The sequence below is a fragment of the Nuphar pumila genome, chromosome 3 (genome assembly GCF_984573655.1).
Source record: "Nuphar pumila chromosome 3, dmNupPumi1.hap1.1, whole genome shotgun sequence".
In the NCBI taxonomy this organism is placed as follows: domain Eukaryota; kingdom Viridiplantae; phylum Streptophyta; class Magnoliopsida; order Nymphaeales; family Nymphaeaceae; genus Nuphar; species Nuphar pumila.
In genome coordinates, this window is record NC_143251.1 from 77835411 (window position 1) to 77858228 (window position 22818).

At 37.0% G+C, this 22818-nt stretch overlaps 1 protein-coding gene across 1 annotated transcript in view; it reads right to left on the minus strand.

The window, feature by feature from the left end:
- Positions 1-10255, minus strand: part of LOC149843065 (NADH dehydrogenase [ubiquinone] flavoprotein 1, mitochondrial-like) — a 32266-nt gene extending 22011 nt beyond the window's left edge. The window contains exons 1-2 of the mRNA XM_089999572.1: positions 10116-10255; positions 9958-10025 (exon numbers count right to left, since the gene is read on the minus strand). Coding sequence (XP_089855698.1) covers positions 9958-10025; positions 10116-10164 — 117 coding nt within the window. The 5' untranslated portion in view covers positions 10165-10255. The remainder of the gene's footprint in view (positions 1-9957; positions 10026-10115) is intronic.
- Between the last annotated feature and the right edge of the window lie 12563 nt (positions 10256-22818).

Consider the following 22818-nt stretch of genomic DNA (forward strand, 5'->3'; position numbering starts at 1 on the left):
GAGGCGTAAAGCGTGTAAGCCTCGAGGCGTAAAGCGTAAGCCTAAAAAAAAATTAACTTAAAAAAACTATAAAAAATATCTAAAATTATAAATAAATAAAAAATGCTTTATTGATGAAGCAACAACCAACAAGAAATAAAAAATCTCAAATAAATACTGAAAAAATATGAGATTAACATGTAAAAGTAACATTAATGCAACAACTTGATCTATATAAGTATCTAAAAAATAAAATATGAGCATTCATTCAATAAAAAATTAGCATTAACAATGAAATGCATATTAGCATTAACAACATCATGTCATAATTAGAAAATGAATGTTAGCATTAACAATAAAATGTTAATATATTTGTCCAAAACTCTTCAAAATGAGAGTGTTAACATTCATAATTACAAATGAAAGACCCAAAAAAACATATAAATGGTAATATCCCTATGATATGAATTAAGGCCTAGGCTCTTCTTGTGTCGCGTCATCATCAATATTTAAGTCTTCAATGTCATCATCTGAGGACTCCATATAAATAGGTTATCCTTCATCTTCATTCTCTAACTCTTCATCGTCTGCATTTGCTTCCTCCACATCCTCGATCACTTCTTTTGCTTTTATTTTTTCTTCAATAAAAAATCATGTATTAAATACTTATTTTATGTAATTAAAAAAATACATTTATATTCATAGTAAGGTAAAAAGAATATAGCTTTACCTCGATCTCTTGAAGACCTGTCTTGCCTAGAATCACTTTGTGAATCATGAGGTGAAGTGACTTTTTAAATAGGCACATGCTCAATGGCATTTATGTCAAAGTTCGGATCCAACCATGAATCCTCCAACCAATTGGGATCACTAGGCAACACTGGATCTTCCTTCTCCACAATTCACTCATCGTCTGAGTCTATATGATCTAGACATATAGGGTTTTTGGTAGACCTCCTCCTCATATTTCTCTCTCTTAATTTCATATTGTACATTACAAAAACCAATGCATTCATCTTCTCTTGTTCAAGTCTATTCCTCTGTTTTGTATGCACCTATAATTTCAAATCATTGATAATCAATTATAAGATAATTATGCTTATAAAAATGTATTTCAAAAACAAAATATAAAGTCACAAACCAATGAGAAAGTACTCCAATTCCTCTCACAGCCCGATGCACTGCACGTCAAACTTAGAATTTGAATTGCAAAATTCATCAACTCAGGATATTCATGCCCAAATGAACTCCACCAATCAGCAGCATTCAAATAAAACAATAACAAATTGATAAAAACATTAACAATATCATAATTAACAAAAACATAAAAAAAAATATTAACAAATAACAATATAATTGCAAACTTACCAGGACTTTTTAATTTTCTTGTTGTAACAGTTGCCTCTCTACCAAAACAACTCATTTGCCTTTTTAAATGCATCGATTTGTGTTTTAATTTTCAACCGAACATTTGCATCAGAAACCAATTTTTCAATACAATGGTAAAAGTCACTCATAACTTCTTCATCCGGGTTGAAGTTGTCAGCATAATGAAAATGAGGATTTAAATCATAGGCAGCTGCATGCAAAGGCTTATGAAGTTGCAAATCCCATCGTCTATGATATCCCAAATAGGTTTATATTTTTTTTCAACCTTGTCAAGGTTTGAAGCAATTTCCTCTTTTGCTCTGTCCATTGCCTCGTACAAGAATCTCATAGCAGGCTCATCTGCATCCACTAATCGCAGCACTTTCACGAGCGGCAGTGTAGCTTTAATTGCATATGATATGGCAGCCCAAAACTTATGATCATTAAGAACAATATAAGAAATGTTCTTAGCATCAGATTTGTTATAGTAATTAGATGATCTAAAATTTAAATACAACAACATCGACTTCAACTAACTCCGCCTGTGTAGTTATACACTGCCGGTCCCAAGCCCGGATAAAGGAGGAGGGTTGCGGTAGGCCTGTGATAGCCAGCATAAAAACTTTGTCATATCCTATGAAAATGAACCAATATGAGAATTTCGTTGGGGCGTTCCCTACTGAGCGACGCGCTGTACTCTCTAGGCCCGGAGGCAGTGATAAATGTGCAAGGGTTGCTAGGTCGTCGCCCAGAAGCGACGCGTCACACCGGCGCCCGGGTGTGGTGTCAAATAGGCAAGGGTTCCCTCACTTTGTTGGACGGGTGGGGGTAAAGAAGTTAGTCCAAGACCATAAAATTAGGTTAGCCACTTGGAACATAGGGTCTTTAACTGGTAAGTTGGTAGAGTTAGTAGATGTTATGTGTAGGAGAAAGATTGATATTTTATGTCTTCAAGAGACCAAATGGGTAGGTGAGAAAGCTAAAGTGATAGAACCTTGGGGATATAAGATTTGGTATACAGGAATAAATAGGAATAGGAATGGAGTAGGGATTGTTATGAGTCGTCAGTTTATAGATAATGTAGTTGAGGTCCGTAGGAAGGGTGATAGAATTTTACTTATTAAATTAGTATTAGGTACGGATATTATTAATATTATTAGTGTTTATGCACCTCAAGTAGGTTTAGATGATTCCATTAAGCATCAATTTTGGGAAGATTTAGATGGAGTAGTACAAGAGACATCTTATGGAGAAAAGCTTTTCATCGGCGGTGACCTTAATGGACATGTAGGCATTAGTAGGGATGGATTTGAGAATATCCATGGAGGCTATGGTATAGGAAAAAGAAATGAAAGTGGAGAAAGGATTTTAGATTTTTGTTTGTCCTATGATATGATCTTAGCAAACACTTGGTTTAGGAAGAGGGAGTCTCACCTAGTAACATTTAAAAGTGGGGTTAATACGAGTCAGATAGATTTTTTCCTACTTAGAAAGAGAGATAGGGGTTGTTGCATCGATTGTAAGGTTATACCAGGAGAAAGTGTAGCTACACAACATAGAGTCTTAATTTTAGATCTTAGAATTAGACAATGCCGCAAAAGGGATAGACATAGGATAGATCCTAGAATTAAGTGGTGGGCACTGAAAGGAGCTAAACAAGGAATGTTTGTAGAGCAGGTAGTTAAGGAAGTTGATTGGTGTCTCGAGGAGGATTCAGAATCAATGTGGAATAAGATAGCGGGTGGTATGAGAAAAGTAGCTAAGGAGGTATTGGGTGAGTCTAAAGGCGGTGCACCACTAGGTAAGGATACATCATGGTGGAACGAGGATGTCAAATTAGCTATTAAGGTTAAAAGAGAGTGTTATAGAAATCTAAGTAAGAGTCGTGATAATGAGAATTTGGAGAAGTATATAATAGCAAAGAAGGAAGCTCAAAAAGTTGTTCGAAACGCGAGGGCTAAGGTATATAAGGAGGTTTATGACAAGTTGGATACCAAAGAAGGTGAGAAGGATATTTATAGGCTTGCAAAGATGAGAGATAGGAAATCGAAGGATTTGGGTATGGTTAGATGTATCAAAGATGAAACGCAAAGGGTTTTAGTCAAAGATGAGGAGATTAAGGAGAGATGGAAAGATTATTTTGATAAGCTATTTAATGATAGTCATGCTCAAGATCGTGGAGACTTCTCCATTCCTTTTCATGAGATAAATCGTGACTTCATGCGCAAGATTCAAAAGAAAGAAATTGCAGAGGCTTTGAAGAAAATGAAATCAAGAAGGGCAGTTGGCCCAGATGGTATACCTATCGAGGCTTGGAAATGCTTGGGAGAGAAAGGTTTAGAATGGTTGACAAATCTTTTTAACTTGATTTGGCGAACAAATAAGATGCCTAATGAGTGGAGGAAGAGTACTTTGGTGCCTTTATATAAGAATAAGGGTGATATACAAGATTGCACAAACTATCGTGGTATAAAACTCATGAGTCATACTATGAAACTTTGGGAGAGGGTGATTGAGTCTAGGTTGAGGAAGGTTGTCATGATATCGGAGAATCAATTTGGTTTTATGCCTGGAAGATCAACTATGGAAGCTATACATCTTCTTAGACAACTTATTGAAAGATATAGAGAGAGGAACAAAGATTTGCATATGGTTTTTATTGATTTAGAGAAGGCATACGATAGAGTACCTAGGGACGTTCTCTGGTGGACAATGATGAAGAAAGGTGTTTCTCTCAAGTACATTAGTATAATTAAAGATATGTATGAAGGAGTAGTAACCAATGTCCGCACTTGTGGAGGGGTGACAACCAATTTTCCGATAACGGTTGGGTTACATCAAGGATCTGCTTTAAGCCCTTTCCTATTTGCGATAGTGATGGATGAGCTTACGAGATCAATTCAAGAAAATGTACCGTGGTGTATGTTGTTTGCTGATGATATTGTTTTGATTGATGAGTCTAGAGCTGGGGTTAATGCTAAGTTAGAATTATGGAGACAGACATTGGAAGCTAGAGGTTTTAAGTTGAGTAAGAGTAAGACTGAATATATGGAATGTCGGTTTAGTAAGCAACGAAGTAGTGATGGGAGTGTAGTGAAACTTGGTGAGCAAGATATACCGGTGAATGATTATTTCAAATATTTGGGATCCATCATTCAAAAGTATGGAGAAATTGATGGAGATGTAAATCATAGGATAAAGGTTGGGTGGATGAAATGGAAAAGTGCTATTGGAGTGTTGTGCGATCGTAGAATGCCATTGCGGTTGAAGGGAAAGTTTTATAGGATGACTATTAGACCCGCTTTACTATATGGTACGGAATGTTGGGCTGCCAAGAGACATCATATTCAAAAAATGAGTGTAGCTGAGATGCGGATGCTTAGATGGATGTGTGGAAATACAATAAAAGATAAGATTCGGAACGAAGAGATACGTAAGAAGGTAGGTGTTGCACCCATTGAAAATAAGATGCGAGAGAATCGTTTACGGTGGTTTGGACATATTCGGCGAAGGCCTAATGATGCTCCAGTTAGAAGGTTGGAGAAATGGGAAAATATATTAGTTCAAAGAGGTCGGGGTAGGCCTAGGAAGACTTGGATGGAGATGATAGGAAAGGATATGAATGCTTTGAACCTCACCGAGGACATGGCGTTGGATAGAAATGATTGGAGGAAAAGGATTCATGTGGAAGACCCAAAACGAATTTCTTTTTTGGTTCATATCGCTGACCCCAATTGTTTTGGGATGAAGGCGTAGTTGTTGTTGTTGTTGTTGTTGTAACATCGACTTCAACTCTTTCTTATAGCATCCAATACTATGAAGCGTGAGATGTTGTAGCAAAATGAGTGACAGCTGGACATAGAAGTTTTTTCTTCTTTGTGAACTTTCTCATCAAATTTAATATACATGCATGACTATAGATATATCTTGTAATTTTTTTGCCTTTTCCACTGTATCTTTAAAAATTGATATTTTTTCAATATCTTCTAACATAAGATCCAAGCAATGCGCCGCACATGGTGTCCAAAAATATGTTTTTCTTGCTGTTAACATATTTTCCGCTGCCACATAATTTTGGTGCATTATCTGTAATGAATTGCACCACATTACTTTCACCAACTTCTTCAAACAAGTTACACAAATTTGCACTAGTTTTTTTCATGTCGCTGATGTCAACGAACATCAAAAATATTGTCTCAAATGAGTTGTGTACAAGAAAATTAATTAAGTTTCTCCCTTTTCCATCTGTGCAACCATCTGCCATAATGCTACAACCAACCTTTGGCCATTCCTTTTTTAATTCTTTTAAAATTTCATGAGTACAATCTACTTCATCCTTCAAAATCCACGTTCTGATCCGTGATAAGAAGGCGGTTTGAACCCTCGCCCATAATTTGCAATAGTTTCTACCATTACACCAAAATATGGATTGTTACAAAGATTAAATGATAGGGCATTTGAATAAAAAAATCTACCAATGGCACGACAGACGTTTTTTCTTTCATCCCTTTTAAAAGCAGTGTTTATTGTGGTTTGTCGTGCTTCTTTGTTCACAAAGAGGTCCATGAGACCTGTGCTTTTGTTTGCATCACTACATGATCTGCTGGTTTCTTTGTTCACATTATTATATGTTGATGATCCAAAATAAACACTCCTCCCGATTTCCAACTTGTTTTGTTCTTCCTCTTGTTTCCTTTGCTTCTGATCCCTTAGATGATTCTGAAAAAAATCTTTTCACATCAAGTGAAACCGCTTCGCACATGCTAACACCATGTTTTGTGCCAGCTAAGTGATGCTTGAACCTATAGATGCCTCCTGTAGTTTGTTTATGACAGTAATTGCAAATTACATGTTCTACGAGTTTGGGATCTTTAGTGGGATTTGAAACTTTAACTCCATGGTCTCATCCTACTTCTTTTACCATTGTTCAAGTGCAAAAATGCATATAAAAAAATATATATTAACACAAAAATTTAGATTCATATTCAAACAAAAATGGATGAATCGAGTGATGAGTTGTGGAGCCTGATTCAGTGTTTTTTCCCTTACAGGAGGGGGGGTCTGGGGGGTCCTCCAGCGCGGATCCCGCCAGAACAAATTTTTTTTCTTGGGCTTATGTTTGAGACCCGGTTTCTTATGGATCAATGCTCCCCAGAACAGATTCCCTTTTGCATGAAGTTCCATATAAAAATCCAAGTGAATCTATAAGTTGTCTTAAATCATCTGTTTTGTGTGCCTAACACTTTTATGCAAAATAAAGCTCACAAACATAGAGTCAATTAAGCAAATGGTATTCAGTAAACTAGACAAATTTCTTTAGATGCTAGATATGGAGCAACATGCCAAAGTTCATTTTAGAGTGCAAATTAGAAAAGAGGACCTACACACTCGAAAATATCAGAACTCAAAAGCTATAAAAGAAAAACTTATCCAATATATAAGTACTTTCATGATACACACACATGCACGCAAACGCATGTTACACCATCTGCCAAATGGGTGATAAAGGTTCATAGGGGCAACAAAGTGCAACGCTTGCACTCCAGCTCATGGAATCAACCAAGATTACTCATGAAGACATATGGTGCTGAAAACATTAAAGCGATTTGCTATACCATAGCAAAAATGTTGGAACTAAATCCAGCAAAAATGCTAGAGGCAGTGTGGGAGCAAAAGCCACAGATCATGCACAAGTTACATCATTTTCGACCAATGTTCATGCACAGAAAAATGTGAAAAGATATCATCTTAACCTTCATTCTATTTTCATCATTTGTGGTGACTTTCTCATTACTTGAAACATAGCTCAATAGCCTATAAAGTTTTTGTTGTGGCCGTGAACAATTTCTAGAAGCAGAAGAGAAACCAGAGTTCATGTAGTCAAGCATGCTTCATGTTACCAAATACACCAAGCACACCTACCAGTTATGAAGAGAAGAAGAAGAGATAAGAAGAAGAAGAGGAGAACGAGAGAGAGAGAGAGAGAGAAATTGTTTTGGCTCCACCACGAGAGAGACAGAGAGAATGTTGCGACTGTGAAAGCCGAGAGGGAGACGTACCTGTTTCGGCTCCACCACGAGAGAGGTGTGCCTGTTTCGGCTCCACCTCGAGAGAGACAGAGAGAATGCTGCAACTGTGAGAGCCGAGAGAGAGAGAGATTGTTGTGAGCAAAAAAGCAGAAAGAGAGGGGTTCGAAAAAACTAAAATCAACACATAAAGGGTCGGGGCAGTATGTTTATGCCCTAATTTTTGGTCAAATGAGGGCTTTGACCCTCATTTGACCAAATGCTTTGAGGCGTGTACACCTCAGCCTGAGGCGCGCCTCGCCTCCAGGCATGGGCCTCGAGGCCTATGAGGCGCACGCCTCGAGGATTTTGCGCTTTACACATGTGCCTCAAGGCAAAAAGCCTCTCGCCTTGAGGTGAGGCGCGCTTTTTGCGCCTTGAGGTGCGTTTTTAATAACACTGCTCTTCTTCTTTTCTTCATTTCTCTTTTCTCTCTTTTTTTTTCTTTTTTTTTCTTTTCTTTCTCTCTCTCACGATTTTGGGTATTCGCTTTTTTTCTAACTCACTCTCTCTCTAACTCTCTCACTCTCTCTCTCTCTAGAACACGATTTTTTAGAGGGAGAGAGGATACCAACCCCTTTTATACCCTATTATTTTCTTATTTTTATTTTAGTTTTATTTTATTTTTATTTTTTTTAACTAAGATTTATCTAGAGGGTGACATCCCCTCTAGAGTACTCTTTAGAGAACTCTACCTCTTCTAGATATTATCTTTTTATTATTAATTATTTTTTTATTATTTTTATTTTATTATTTTATTTATTTAATATAATATTTTTAGAATATTTCAGACAGTGTCGCACCCCTCTGGAAGCCTCTCTAGAGTAGAGTTCTACTCCAAGTAAAACTCTACTTACCCAATTTAAATTTTAAATTGATTTTAAAGTTTTAAATTGGCCATATATGGATTTTCAGATCCAAGATCTAGATCCATATTAACTTGGATCAAACGAAGCGAATACACTCCGATCCAATCCAGAAAAAGGTACAGATAGACATGGGTCATTTTTTTAAAACACGATTTTCGGGGTAACCGTAACCCAATTTCAGAAAAACTGGATACCAACGTGCTCAAAATTATGAGGCGCATCTAACGGTATACATACCTGATTTTCACCTCTGAATTTCGCTCGAATTTAAAGGTTAAAACGAAAAATTTCTCAAATAATAATTGGCTCATCTTGGTCTTGTCAGTGGGCTCTGGGCCACGGCCAGACCCAGCTGATGTCACCTATTTTTAAATATATTTTTCATGATTTTTATCAATTTCATTAAATACTTAATGTAAAATTCAGAATTTTCTAATTTAAAAATCATAAAAAAATACACAATATTACAACAACAAAGTAAAATCAAAATGAACAAAACATAGAGACCCTACATGTTTCAGACTCTAATGGCATTAAGATAAAACAGACCATAACGGATATGAAAAGGAGGGAGCCGAAGGAAAAAAAGAACAAAAAGCAAATGCATGGTCATAAACCATAAGTGTCTCAAGGTGAAATAATGCACACAGGATCAAAAGAACAAAAGTTTGCACGTCTGTCAAACTGAACCCAGAGTCAATAACATGATAATCCATGTTTCTTCAAGCTAACCCAGTTCATATGACATGGATCCAATTTAAATGTTTGATAAACAAGCAAATAAAACAAAGCAAACCTTCATCTTGGAGCATCATACAAACACTAAACAGAAAACCCAAAAAAAAAAGGTAAACAAAAATCTAATGTTATAGAAAGCAATAACACATTCCAATGCACAACTAAAGCTCATATGTTAAGTCAAATCTAATTGTAAGGCCCTTGAAAAATGGTTGAGATCTTAACACAAGATGACACCAACAAACAGTTCTTGAGAATCTAAAAATGATAATCCAAAATTTGCCAAGACAGAAACTCTAGCTAATCCAGAACAGGAAATGGAAAGCTATAAACAGAGAAGGATGCATCAGTATGAACACAAAAGCTCAAAGTACTCCAAAAGAACATCCGCCTGAAAACTATGATTTGCAAAAACTTGCATGCTCATGAAGGTAACGTTCCACTACAAAATAATCAGGAATCAAAATTTATAACCCCGAGCCCCTTACTACCTCATCAAAATGGCTACTGCAGGGTTCGGAATATAAGTTGGCTGCTAAAATAGATGCAAAACATGAAAAAGAAAAAGAAAAGCATGTCAAACGACCGAACGTCAATCTGAATCAGACTCGAAACGAAAGTGGAAAGAAAACAAAGAAATGCATAATTTAGCCTGTAGAAACAAACCACCAAGAGTGAAACCGAAGATCAACATAATGAAAAACGGCAACACCTCAAAAGGAAACCCTAATATGAGAAAAATTCACATCTGTTCACATCCAAAACCCTAATCCAAATCGATCTTCGAGACTTGTGACGTCAGAACCCCGCGAAGCGAGGTAGAATGATGCTTAATGCAAGAACAAAATACGCCGAACCCTCATTCAAACAAAACAACAAACTCTACCGCATATAAAATCCCCAAAAAAAAGGAAAGAGAATACAGAGAGGAGACTCACAACGCCAATCGCTGTGTAGGTAGTGAGAGTGAATTTCTGATCGCGGTGGTAATCCTTGTACACAAGATCTGAAAAGAGAAGAAAATTAAAGTAAAATACGAAAATGAAGAAATAGTTAAAACGGACAAACAAACCGAACAAAAAAAAACGAAAATTACCTCTGGCTTTCTTCCCGATGTTAGAGTAGAGACCGGAACCCTTCACCATTGTCGCTCGCTACGAAGAGACAAAGAGAGAGAGAGAGAGAGATGAAGAAGAAGATGAACAATTTCGGGTAGCCCGAAGCCTAAATTGTTCCGATGACAAGTTGCTGCAAGTGACGAGACGATCCGCTCCCAGGTCCCAACAGGTAGGGACCGGATCTGGATCAAAAAAGTGGAGCTGTAAACGGATCGGATACGGGCCGGATCTGAATTATAATCAGAAATATGTGCAGTGCAGCAATGGATTTAAGCCCGGGTCCCCATCCGAATGAGATCTGATGAAGCAAAGTTTGAATCAGGAAACGGACATGTACATTATAACACTGGAATTGGATCAATAAGCAGAAGGAAGGACTTTTCTATATTCTGAAACAGAGTGCAAAAAAAGATTGTACTTATTTGAACTTTTTGAAGCACGAACGCAAAACTAATCCAAGTAGTTACTGAATCCGGAACCGTTTGAAAATGATCAGACCAAGTATGATATGAACGCACATCTGGACCTTACTCAGTTCATGAACAGCAATTAATAGCCCTCATATTCAGATCAGATCCCTTACTAAATCCGATCCATCTGACCCTTTACCACTAAGTTGGTATAATATTACGTAGGTTAGGGGTGCAAATGGATCGGTTCGGGTTTATCATGTCTCTGATAAGAATCTAACAATGCTACTATGGCTGAATGAGAGTTGCTTGGTGTAATGCCTAGCATTTTTGGAGGAGTCCCCCACCAAGGAGGACTCCAACTCAAGAGCTCTCTCAATTAAGGGGATCCTCCCGTCACACAAGTTTGGTCAACCATGTGGTTTTATTTAAACAAAAAATATTGAGTATATATGTTGTTTATGTGGTTCTAATTATATATATATTGTATTGTGTACATGTTGCTTATGTGGTTATATTTTGAATATATATATATATATATATATATATATAATTAGAACCACATAAACAACATATATACTCAAGTATATATGGTGTCTTTGTAGTTTTAATTTTAAAAAAAAAAACTGAATTATATGTACATATTGCACATGTGATTCTATTTTGAAAAAAAAAATGTATCAAGTATATATGTTGTCCATGTGACTCTAATTTGAAAAAAAAATGTATTATGTGTACATGCTGCCCATGTAGTTCTATTTTGAAAAAAAAAACGTATCAAGTATATATATATTGTCCATGTGGTTATAATTTGAAAAAAAAATTATGCATTATGTTATTCATGTGGTTCTATTTGTAAAAATAAAATGTATCATGTATATATGTTATCCATGTGGCTCTAATTTCAAAAAAAAAACTGTGTCATGGTTTTATTTTGAAAAAAAACTCTATATCAAGAATATATGTTATCCATGTAGATCTAATTTGAAAAAAAACATGTAGTTGCCTATGTGGTTCTAATTTAAAAAAAAAAATGTATTATGTGTACATGCTAACCATATGATTCTATTTTGAAATTTCTTTTTGTTTTGGGCATCCTCAAGATAGAGGAAGGGTTGCAGCTGAGCTACCGCCGTTCAGAGATTTAGGGAAAATCCTGTTTGTGTGTTTTTGTGGTCTTGTTCTTGCCAAATTTAGCGTTTGAAGGTAGGCTCATGATCTTCTTCCTCGTAGGTGGTATCATGGTTAGGACAGAGATAATTGTAAGTGCATTGCATCATGCTTGATTTAATATTTGTGGCATGCTACCTGCTGAAGATGAGACTGGAATAATTTATGTTCAATACAACCTTTATGTTGAAAGTGCCTATTTGAACCAATTATAAAATTTTGTATTATTTATACATAAATAAGAAGAAAGAAGAAAGGCATAGGGCACAAGAAGAGGAGGAAGAAAGAGAAGGGGCCAACCTACCTTAGTCGGTCCTCACTCTAGGGTTCACAATAAGGGTTAGGTCTCCACGATACCATAACAGCTCCAACACGAGGGACAACCCATGAGGTCATCCACCAGGACAGTTAAAAGGAAGAAGACAATGGATGGAGGGGCACAACTCATTGCCACCAAGGAGAAGGAGAGGTCGATGGGAGAGATAGGGTTTTGAAGGGAAAATGGGTATGGGGTTAGTTCGGGATCTAACTGAGATCTTACTGGATCCCAACCCAAAAGGGGCATGAGTGCCCTAGTTTTCCACTTAGTTGGCTAACTAGGTTCAAACCTAGTTGGTCCAACTAAGTTGGAGCCAACACCCAAGGGGCCTGCCACCTGGTTGGGTCTATTTTACCCTGGTAGTGTATGACTTGTGGGTGTTGGCTGGTATGGGTGGCAGCCTAGGCCCAACAAGGACCAAAATGCCCTTGCATGGAAAAAATTCCAAATGAGTCTTTTGGACCTATTTATGTCCTCTTCGAAGCGAAAAATCTCAGAATTGCCACTACAACAAAAATGAAAATACCAAATGGGTCCCCCACACAGATGAATGAGCTGGGTCAACTCTGGGTTGGATGACTATGTCCCTTGGGACACAAATGCTTTTAGAACACTCTCGAATTGACCACAATGACACTAAAACTTGTGGGGCATGCTCTAAACTCGTCTCAACTTCGATTTCAATAAAATAAACATTGTTATTCTTGAGAAATATGTAAGAAAGCAACCATATACACAAAAATCATGAAAAAATCCTCTATATGTTATCCATATGATATAAAAAACAAGAAAAATGTTGGATATTACATTCCACCGTACCAAAAAAAAATTATCCTCGAAATTTAAGCTAACAATGAAGGGTATTGGATACGCATATCACCTTTTGGCTCTCAAATGCATTCTTCAATCCCAAAGTGTTGTCATCTCACTTTGATGAGCAAAATTACCTTGTTCCTCTAGCTCTTATCTTGATGATCCACAATCTCAACATGGTTCTATTCCACTATCAAATCATCTCACACCTCAATCTCCTCATGCTGAATCATGTGAGATAGATTGCTAATATACTTTCTTTGCATCGAGACATGAAATATATCGTGAACTGGTATAAAATTTGGTGGTAAAGTCACTCAATAAGTTGATGCATTGATCCTCTCCAAGACCTCAAAAGGGTTAATGTATCTAGGGCTCAACTTTCCCTTCCTTCTGAAGCAAAAAACACTTTGAGTGAAATAGATCTTCACGAAGACGTGATCTCCCATCACAAAAACTAGATCTTTGTGCCTCTTGTCATCGTAATTTATCTGTCTGGTTTGAGTTGTCAATAGCTTATAACGAATCGTTTGCACTTGATTTGAGTAATGCTAAATAATCTCTAGCGACTCTAGAGCCCCTTCCTCCACTTCGCTCTAACAATGCAGGGATCGACAAGGCCTCTCGTACAAAGCCTCATATGAGGCCATCTAAATGTGCAAATTCTGCGATCTTAATGTGTTTATCTCACTCTCTTGACCACTCCAAAATACAAGTGTGAAGCATATCCTCTAAGGTTTTGATAGTCCTCTCTGACTGATTATTTGTTTGATGATGAAAAGCAGTACTGAACTTCAGCTTCATACCAAGTGTACTCTGCAACTGCTTCTAAAATCATAAAGTGAAACAAGGATCACGATCTGATAAAATAGATTGCAGAACACCATGAAGATGAATGATCTCATTGACATACAAATCTACCATAGTCTTCCAATATCTGACCATATTGATGGCCAAGAAATGAGTTGACTTCATGTGCTTATCCACAATCACCCAAATTGTGTCATTGTTTATGTTGGTTCTCTACAGACCAATGACAAAATCTATGGTGATATCATCCCATTTCCACTCTAGGATTCTCAATGCCTGCAAAAGACCTTCAAATCTCTGATGCTATATCTTTACTTGTTCACAGGTGAGACATCTCACAACAAAATCAACTACTTTCTTCCTCATACCATTCCACCAAAAACTCCTTTGAAGATTCTTAAACACCTTGGTACTCTCAGGATGAATAAAATACATCGATCAGTAAGCATATCTCAAAATCTCTTACCTCAAGGTGAAATCATTGGAAACCCATAATCTCTTTATAAATTAGATAATTCCATTACTACTGCACAAAAAATGAGAATCGGCCTTGCCGGCCTCTGCCATGAACTTGTCATAATCAGGACTCACTTTTTGGGCAAGAGTGGTTCTGTCCATAATCTTTGGCCTAGCGACCAGATTCGAGCATAAAATACGGCTCAAACTCTCCATGAACGTCTGCTAATTAATGAAACTCTGTAGAAGATCTCAATTCTGACTGATCAGGCACGAAATTGAAGCCTTTTTGCTCAACGCATCTGCAACCATATTGGCCTTTTCTGAATGGTATGATATAGAGAAATCATAATTCTTCAAGAACTCTAGCCATCTACTTTGCCTCAAATTTAGGTCCTTCTGCGAAAAGATGTACTTAAGACTCTTATGGTCAGAGAAAATCTCAAAAGTCTTGTCATACAAATAATGTCTTCACATCTTTAACGCAAAAATGACTGCAACTAAAACCAGATCATGTGTTAGGTAATTATGTTCATAGATCCTCAACTGTCTTGAGGCATAAGCAATCATTGTACCATGATGCATCAACACAACCCAAGCCAACACCCGAGGCATCACTATAAACAATGAATCCTCTAGAACCACTGGGTAAGGCTAACACTGGGACTAAAGTTAGTTTCTTCATAAGAATCCTAAAGTTCTCATCACACTGCAGAGTCCACACATACTTGGCTCTCTTCCTTAATAGCTTCGTCATTGAGACCACTATTATAACAAAGTCTTGAATGAATCACCTATAGTAGCATGCTAAACCCAAGAAACTATGAACTTCCATGATGCTCTTCAGTCGCTCTCAAGCCATCATCGCTTCAACCTTTACTGGATCCACCTCAATACCACTACAAGAAATAACATGACCCAAAAATATCACACGATTAAGCCAAAAGTTGCACTTCGAGAACTTAGCAAAGAGCTTATGTTCTTGCAGTGTCTCCAACACAATACAAAGATGAGTTTTGTGTTGCTCTTCATTATCAGAATACACCAATATATCATCAATGAACACTATCACGAACAGATCTAGGTACTGACGAAAAATATGATTTATTAAATTCATTAAAAGTGTTGAAAAATTCAACCCAAATGACATCACTAAGAACTCATAATGCCTATATCGAGTACAAAATGTTATCTAAGGCACGTCCTCTGCCTTGATCCAGAACTGATGATATTCAATCCTCAAATCTATCTCGGAGAACACCTTAGCAATCTTGAGCTGGTCTAAAGATCCTCAATCCTCAAGAGCGGGCACTTATTGTAACATCTGCGATTTTGCTTTAGTTTAATTTTTAAATTCACTTTAAAACAAGGTTAAATTCAAGCAAAATTCAAGAGTTTAAGTTGAACTATGACTCTAGTTAGAACCGTTTTGAGTTATAGATCTCATAGGAGATCCGATTAGATGGTTTTGGATTTTGGTTAGTTCAAAAAAATATAATTTTTTGATTTTCTTGTTTTTCTTGATTTTGAATTATTAAGAAATTAAGACTTACGTTATAAAGAAAATTGCAAGAATAATTGTAAAATTTAAAATATGTGGACTAAACAAGAAAATAAATGATTTATATATATTTAGATTTTGGATCTTGATTGGGTTAGGTTCATATTCAAACTTGAGTTTGGATCCAGTGTTGTTTTAGATGTGGTGTTGGATTTGAATCTTTAATTTGGTTTCGAATTTAGATCCTTTTGTTTGGTTCTTAGATCCAACCCAACTAGGTTTTTGGATCTGGATTAGGTTTTGGATCTGGATCAAGTTTTGAATCTAGATTGTGTTTTTTTTATCTGGATCATTTTTTATTTGGACCCAAGTGAGATCCACTGCAGACTTTAGAGAGTCTTTAAACCCTAGAAATTTCTAGAGAGGGTGGGACACCCCTCCCTAGTGGATCCACAATTCATTAGATTAATTAGTAATTAATTAAGATTAAAATAGTAGTTAATTAATTAATTAATTAGTATATTTTTAATAGGACTCTTAGGGATCAACCCTAGTTAGAATAACATTAGAGTTGGACTCTAAGAAGGGGGACACCCCTCCCCTCCCCTTGGTTGGTTTTCCAATGTAAAAAGGAAAAAAAAGAGAGGTAAATCTTTTTTTATTTTTTATTTTTTATTCTTTATTCTTTCTTCTTCCTCCTCTTCTTTCTTTCTTCCTTATTGAAGATTTTTCAGCAATCATTAAAGTTCTTCTAAGGTTCTAAGATGGGAGACGAAGGCCGAGCTACGTTTAAGAACTCAATTAAGGTAGGTATATCAATCGCGTAGGCATAGATTTTTTCAAACGCATGAAATATGCATGAAACAATTTTTAGATCTGAACCAATGATGGATCAAACCTTGAAACACCTCTCTAAGATTGAGTTTCAATCTGGAGAACACATTTTTATGGATCTTTGTTACCATAGAATAAAAAAATGATTTTGAAATAGAATAATTTTTGGGTTTCTTTTGTGAAAAAATGATTTAGAGAAAGTTTTTTTCTTATTCTTTGCTAGATATTATTCATTCTAACATGTTTAATATGTTAATTTTAATTTATATTGATGAAATATAGGTTATATAAGTTCTAAAAATTTGTTATATGCTTGAATCTATGTTCTTGTATGCGAAATATTGTTTTAAAGAAGGTTTTGACAAAAATATTTTTAGGATTTGATATATTTGATAATGAAAGTTTATTTGAGCATGCATGATGAATTATTTTATATTTAGCATGATTAAACAACATTTTAATGTATAAAGAATCCATATTTTCATGATTGTTTAGAGTTTTTATGATTTTTGCATAGATGTAATCATATTTGAGATATTTCTTGATGGTTTTGTGATTCTTGAATAATGTATGTTATTATTTTAGCAAGATTAACATGAATCTGAGCAAATGTTTATTGTATGATAATGTAAATATGTTTAGAGCATCAAAACTCATGATTGTATGAATTTTTACCTTGAATCTTGTTCTTGCTTGATGTATATTGCATGTGTTTGAATCTTAGCTTTTTTGTCCTTATTTTTTATCCCGATCTATTTCAAAAAAAAATAATATATATATATATATATATATATATAAATAAAGTCAATAAATTAAAATAAAAATACTGGAGTATTCTACACGTCTGAGGCTTGAATTTAGAATCTTGATTTGCTTCGTTTGGAGTAGTATTAAGCCGAAACGTCATTTCCAATAGAGCACTGATTTTCTACTTTGTCTGCAGAATTGTTCCAACCCATGATTTCGTTAATTCTAAAGATCCAGCTATGACTGATCAAAATAAATTGAGAAAAATCTGGATGAAAGGTAATAGGTATATAAAAAGATCTTGTAAAAAAAGTTTTGTAAAAAGATTATTCTGTAGGTTTGGAGAAATTTTCCAAATCGGGATAAATTTATGCAGATGACAGGATCTGGATTATATTTTTCCTGAAGAGAGTTTACTCCAGGAATTTTCATGATTTAATTACAATGAATTTTTCAGTCTTTTTTCTTGGACTGTTTTTTTGAGACATAGTAGCATTGCCAGTAAAATTGAAAAGGTATAGTTCCGTTTGTGATTTTTAGTGGGGTTTTCAAAAATGGGTTAACAGGGATCTGAATTTACACATTATGACATATATAGATGTTTAAGTGTATTTTACATTATACAACATGGTTATAGATATTTATCTTAAATTTAAGCTAATATACATGCAAACTGAATGTATTACATGTTATTCTTGATTTCATATGACATGCATTGTTAATGAACATTGAATATCATAAGGCATGATCAGTGTAAAGTGAATTATTACACCTGTTATTCCTTGTCTAAGCATGATCATGGATTACATGTAGTTGCAGCCATTATGTATGCATGTGGACATATGACATGGTAATAATGATGTGTGATATGAGCATGTGTGTTTGGCTCGGGTGCGAGCTAGGGTTCGGTGGAACCTATGGGTGCCTGTATTGTATCAGAGATAGTAAAGATATCCATACATATAATCACATAATTGCATCATTGGTGTCAGCCTCATAGTGTTAACTGTAAATCTGGATGGGTCAAAAACATACTTGCTTATAGAATCTCCGGTGGGGAGATTGAGCTGGTGAACTCTGGCGTGTATGCGGTGAGCACATGTAATTTAATTTATGAGCCTAATAATTAAATAACACCTATAACCCATTCGAAATAGGTCCTTTGGATTGGGACTCACTTTGGAGAGAGTGGGGATACACACAACCGGTGACCGTTGTTTTGTTTTTTATAGCGGAAACATCTTCTAGTCCCTTGTTTATGGTCGTAGGGGGCCCAGACTACCATGTGTTCTAGGTGATTCATTCAAAATCCTTACATAGTAGAAATCAATTTCACACAGGACCACTAGGAGTTTCTCTTGGTTACAGACCGCTCAAGTGGGACCTCGGTATGAGGTTGCAGGTTCTTCATTTCTATGAGGTTAATAAAATATATGGCATAATATACCCCTCATTAGAATAGTTGAATCGAAGTTACGAACCCAACAATATACCTTCAAGAATAAGAAAAAGTGGCACATAAGAAATTAGAATGGAATCATTACAATATTTCAGTTTGCATAAATTGTTATTTTATTGGCATGATGCATTGTAGCATATTTATTTATGTAATATGAATGAAAGCATGATTAGTTATATAAATATGAATTATGCTTAATTCTAATATTATGATGTTGCATGATTTAGATGTTATATGAAAATGTGTCAATGTTTATTTTTGTGATTGGAATATTTGTGTTCACGTGTTCTGGTGATTACCTATTGAGGTTGTGGACTTATGCCTCTACTTATAATATTTTAGGTAATGACTAGGTTGATGGGTGATGACCGTAGGCTTGGGGTGACACCAAAATGGTTACCGTTCTTTACGGCTTTGAGAGGACTTGATATTTTATTATTTATTTATTTGATTAAGTCATGTTAACTCTGATAATGTTTGAGACTAGTATTTGATTTATTTTAAATGCAAATTATGGTTTCATTTAGTTATTCTAGTCTTACATATGGTGTATGTTGTATCTATAACCCACTCAAGGCTTGAACCATATTTAAAAAAAGTTTTCATTGTATTTTTTTAAAATCGTGTAAAGGGGTTTTTAAAAAAGTCCTAAATTTTTTGTTTCAAAAATTAGGGTGTTACACTTGTTCTTGATTATCACTTGATTGAGCATCTTATAGTCGATGCACAATCGCAAAGAACCATCCTTCTTCTTGATAAATATAACATGAGCTCATCACGGTGAAACACTCGTCCAGATGAAACCTTGCTCTAACAACTCCTTTAACCGTTTCTTCAGTTTTGCTAACTCTCTTAGCGCCATAAGATATGGTTCTTTAGATACAGGGCCTATATTAGGCACCAAATCAATGGAAAACTCCACGTCTCTTAGTGGCAACAATCCTGACAAGTCTATGAGAAACACGTTTGTGAACTCACAAACAATCTCCAAGCCATAGATAGATGCCTCCACGTGGTTCAAAGCAACCATGCTAGAGAGGAATATTTGACCTCTGCAAAACATGAATTTTGAAGCCTTTGACGAAGAGATCGCTCTCCCATCACGGAAAGGTCAAACCATGCAAAACTCTACTATGGGCTGACTAGGTCTCTCCAACAGGACCCTATGCCCATGACACTTCAAACTAACGAAGTGTTCGCAAAGTCAGTCCATCCCGAGAATGACATCAAAGTTTGTCATCTCAAGGAGGATAAGGTTTGCCAAAAACACTTGACCCTCAATCAAAACAACAACCATCAGAAGAGGCAACACACAAAAGGTTTTCGCTCCTAAAGGTATGGTTATTGCCACACCACTATCCATCTCGACTGCTAGAATATCCAACAGTTGAGTGAATTCTCTTGACGCAAAAGAATGTGTCACACAAGAATCAAACAATACACGAGTGAAAAAATTGATAGTGTCCAGAATACCTTCAATGACCTGATGACTCAGGCACACCTCATCAGTGGGAGCCACGTATACAACCTATGATCCTCTTCTGTTGTTGGGACGACTAGGACTGATGTTGTCGGTGAGTGCTAATGTTGATGCAAAGGATGAGGTAATGTCAACCTCTGCGGATAAAATCTGATGTAGCGACCCTACTAAACACAATGCAAGCCTTCTCCTATATTCTTGGGACATGGTTGTTCCGTGTAGTCTCCTTGACATCTTAGGCATCTCCCAACTGACTGCCTCTACTGATGGCGGCCCCTAAATCATTGGTGTTGATTCTTTTGGAATGACTTCTTGAAGGACTTTTGAGAATCCTTCTTCATCCTGGATAAAGATAACAGTGACTCTTCTCTAGTCTAACTCTTTTTTTTAGAACCTTTAGTCCTCATCGATGATGTTTGCCACCTCTATTGCCTCTAGCATTGTCTGAGGTTGCCCCATGAGGACCTTATTGTAAAGCTCTCGGGCGAACTTCAACGTTATAGCCTTCTTTATCGAAAACATATTCGTGCAATATCTCTCAATGTGCCAAAACTTGCTCGTACACTCTTGGGCCTTCTTATTTTTTGCATACTCAGGGAAGTACATGTCCAGGAAAGTAGACCAACACTCCTCCCAGGGTATGAGGGCAAATCCACCGAAGCAAATCTCCTTGGTGGTCTTCCACCACCTCATGGCATCCTTGATCAATCAGTGTGAACCAAAAGAGTCTTCTTCTCATAGAGTAATACCAAGATCTAGAACACTCCCTCAATCTCTTGAATCTAAAACTCAGCCTACTCTGGGTTTGATTTTCCCATAAATGAATGATGATCCAAATTCATAAACCTCTTATATGTCATCACTTGAGAAGACTGTGACTACACAAACTAGGTGAGGGTCGAGAGGGCTTCCAAAACAAAGTCCCTCTGACTCATCTAATCCTCAGGATACCTCGACATATAGAAAATGCAAAAACACAATCTAATCACCACAAAGGCTACCAAGCTACACAACATAAGCATAAAAAAATAGTCCAATTTTGCAACTTTAAACAAGCAACTACCACAAAGCATTAATACACAGAACTACTACCCACTCTGACAGGGTCAGACAACCGACAAGATGCAGATCTTGAGCATCTCAATCAAATCTTGGACTATTTTGGGAGCTCTGCTCTGATACCAAAAAGTGTAACACTCAAAAAATTGATCAAGTTTTTTTTACATGAGCACACAATGGAAGGAAAACTATTTTGAGTTCTTTTTGAAAACTAGAGCTATACCATATACAATGGATCAAAACATATATATATATATATATATATATATATATATTGATTTTCAAGTTTTATTTACAAAATCTGGTGAACTACTAGTACTTTTTACAAAAAAAAAAAATCCAATTCAAATAACAACAGTGACTCTCCCAAAACACAAAAGCCCCAAGACTAGAATGGGTCCACGATCTAGCTCCACTCTCCCAAAACACAGAAGCCCCAAGACTAGAATGGGTCCACGATCCAGCTCTAGAGATACTCGAGTCTACCACATCCATCGCCATCAAAGTATGCCTACTCGTGGGTACCTGAAAAATGAAAAGTAAGGGTGAGCAGTGTTGTTAGAAGCAAACGACTCAGTATCTGAAGTGTACGCCTTAGAGGCGAAGCACAAGCTCAAGAAACTGAGGCACTGTAGGGAGGCGGTTGCAAGCTTGAAGTGCATGCTTCACATGGGTGAAGTGCACACCTCGCATCGAGGCGTGCTTCGCTTCTAAGGCGTACGCATCATGTAAAGCTCATAAAAAAAATTCTAAAGTGTATTCCTCTAGAAGACGAACTCCTTGAGGAAGCTGAGGCAAGAGGTCGCCAGATCCCTGACGTAGTCGACAAAGAAAATCATCCTGATTCGCCAAAAGTGTCGGCCGACAGTGATCGGCGAGGCGGCCATCAGCTGAAGGTATGCCCAAGCGGCCTGCTTCACCAACCAGTTGTGGATGGAGATCTTTAGGCCGTCGTCATTGGCGGCTCCACCGCGGGGGCACCGGTCTCCAGCCTTCGAGGATTGGGTTTCTGCCAACGTCGAATGGAGGAGGTCCTTGAGGCTCGTGTAGGACAGCGGGCGGACGGAGATGAGGCTCCAATCGATGAGTTCCATGGGCAAGGCTCCACGGTCGTTGTCGACGGAGAAGCTCAAGCTCTGCAGTCAGATCGATACGTTGGTGTCACCAGAATCCATTGCAGATGCGGTGTTCCGACACTGGAGGGGCACCGGAGGCCCGAGTTTCATCGCCACCATCGTCAAAATTGAGAGTTTGAGAGAGGGTGGGATTTTCTGTGTTTGGTAGGGAACAATTTTCTTGGGTATTATCAATGCGTCGGAGATGGCTAGAATCCGGTGATGGGTGGATTCTTTTGAAGAAGCTTAGGTGTGAATTAGGGGAATCTGTTGGATTCCTCTTCTTCTCTTTATCCCCCCTCCCCCCCCCCCCCCCCTTTCCCCTCTGCTAGCGTAGACACCCTCTCGTCAGGCACCCTAACCCCCCTTTCTCTTTTGCTGGGTATTCCTGCTGTCACCAACCACCCCTGATCTCCCTTTCCCCTTCTCTACTTTCGTTGGTGACCAGCGACAGAAGTTGTCGCCGACAGCATCGCCAACCTTCTTCTTCTTCTCTGTGCCCTTCGAC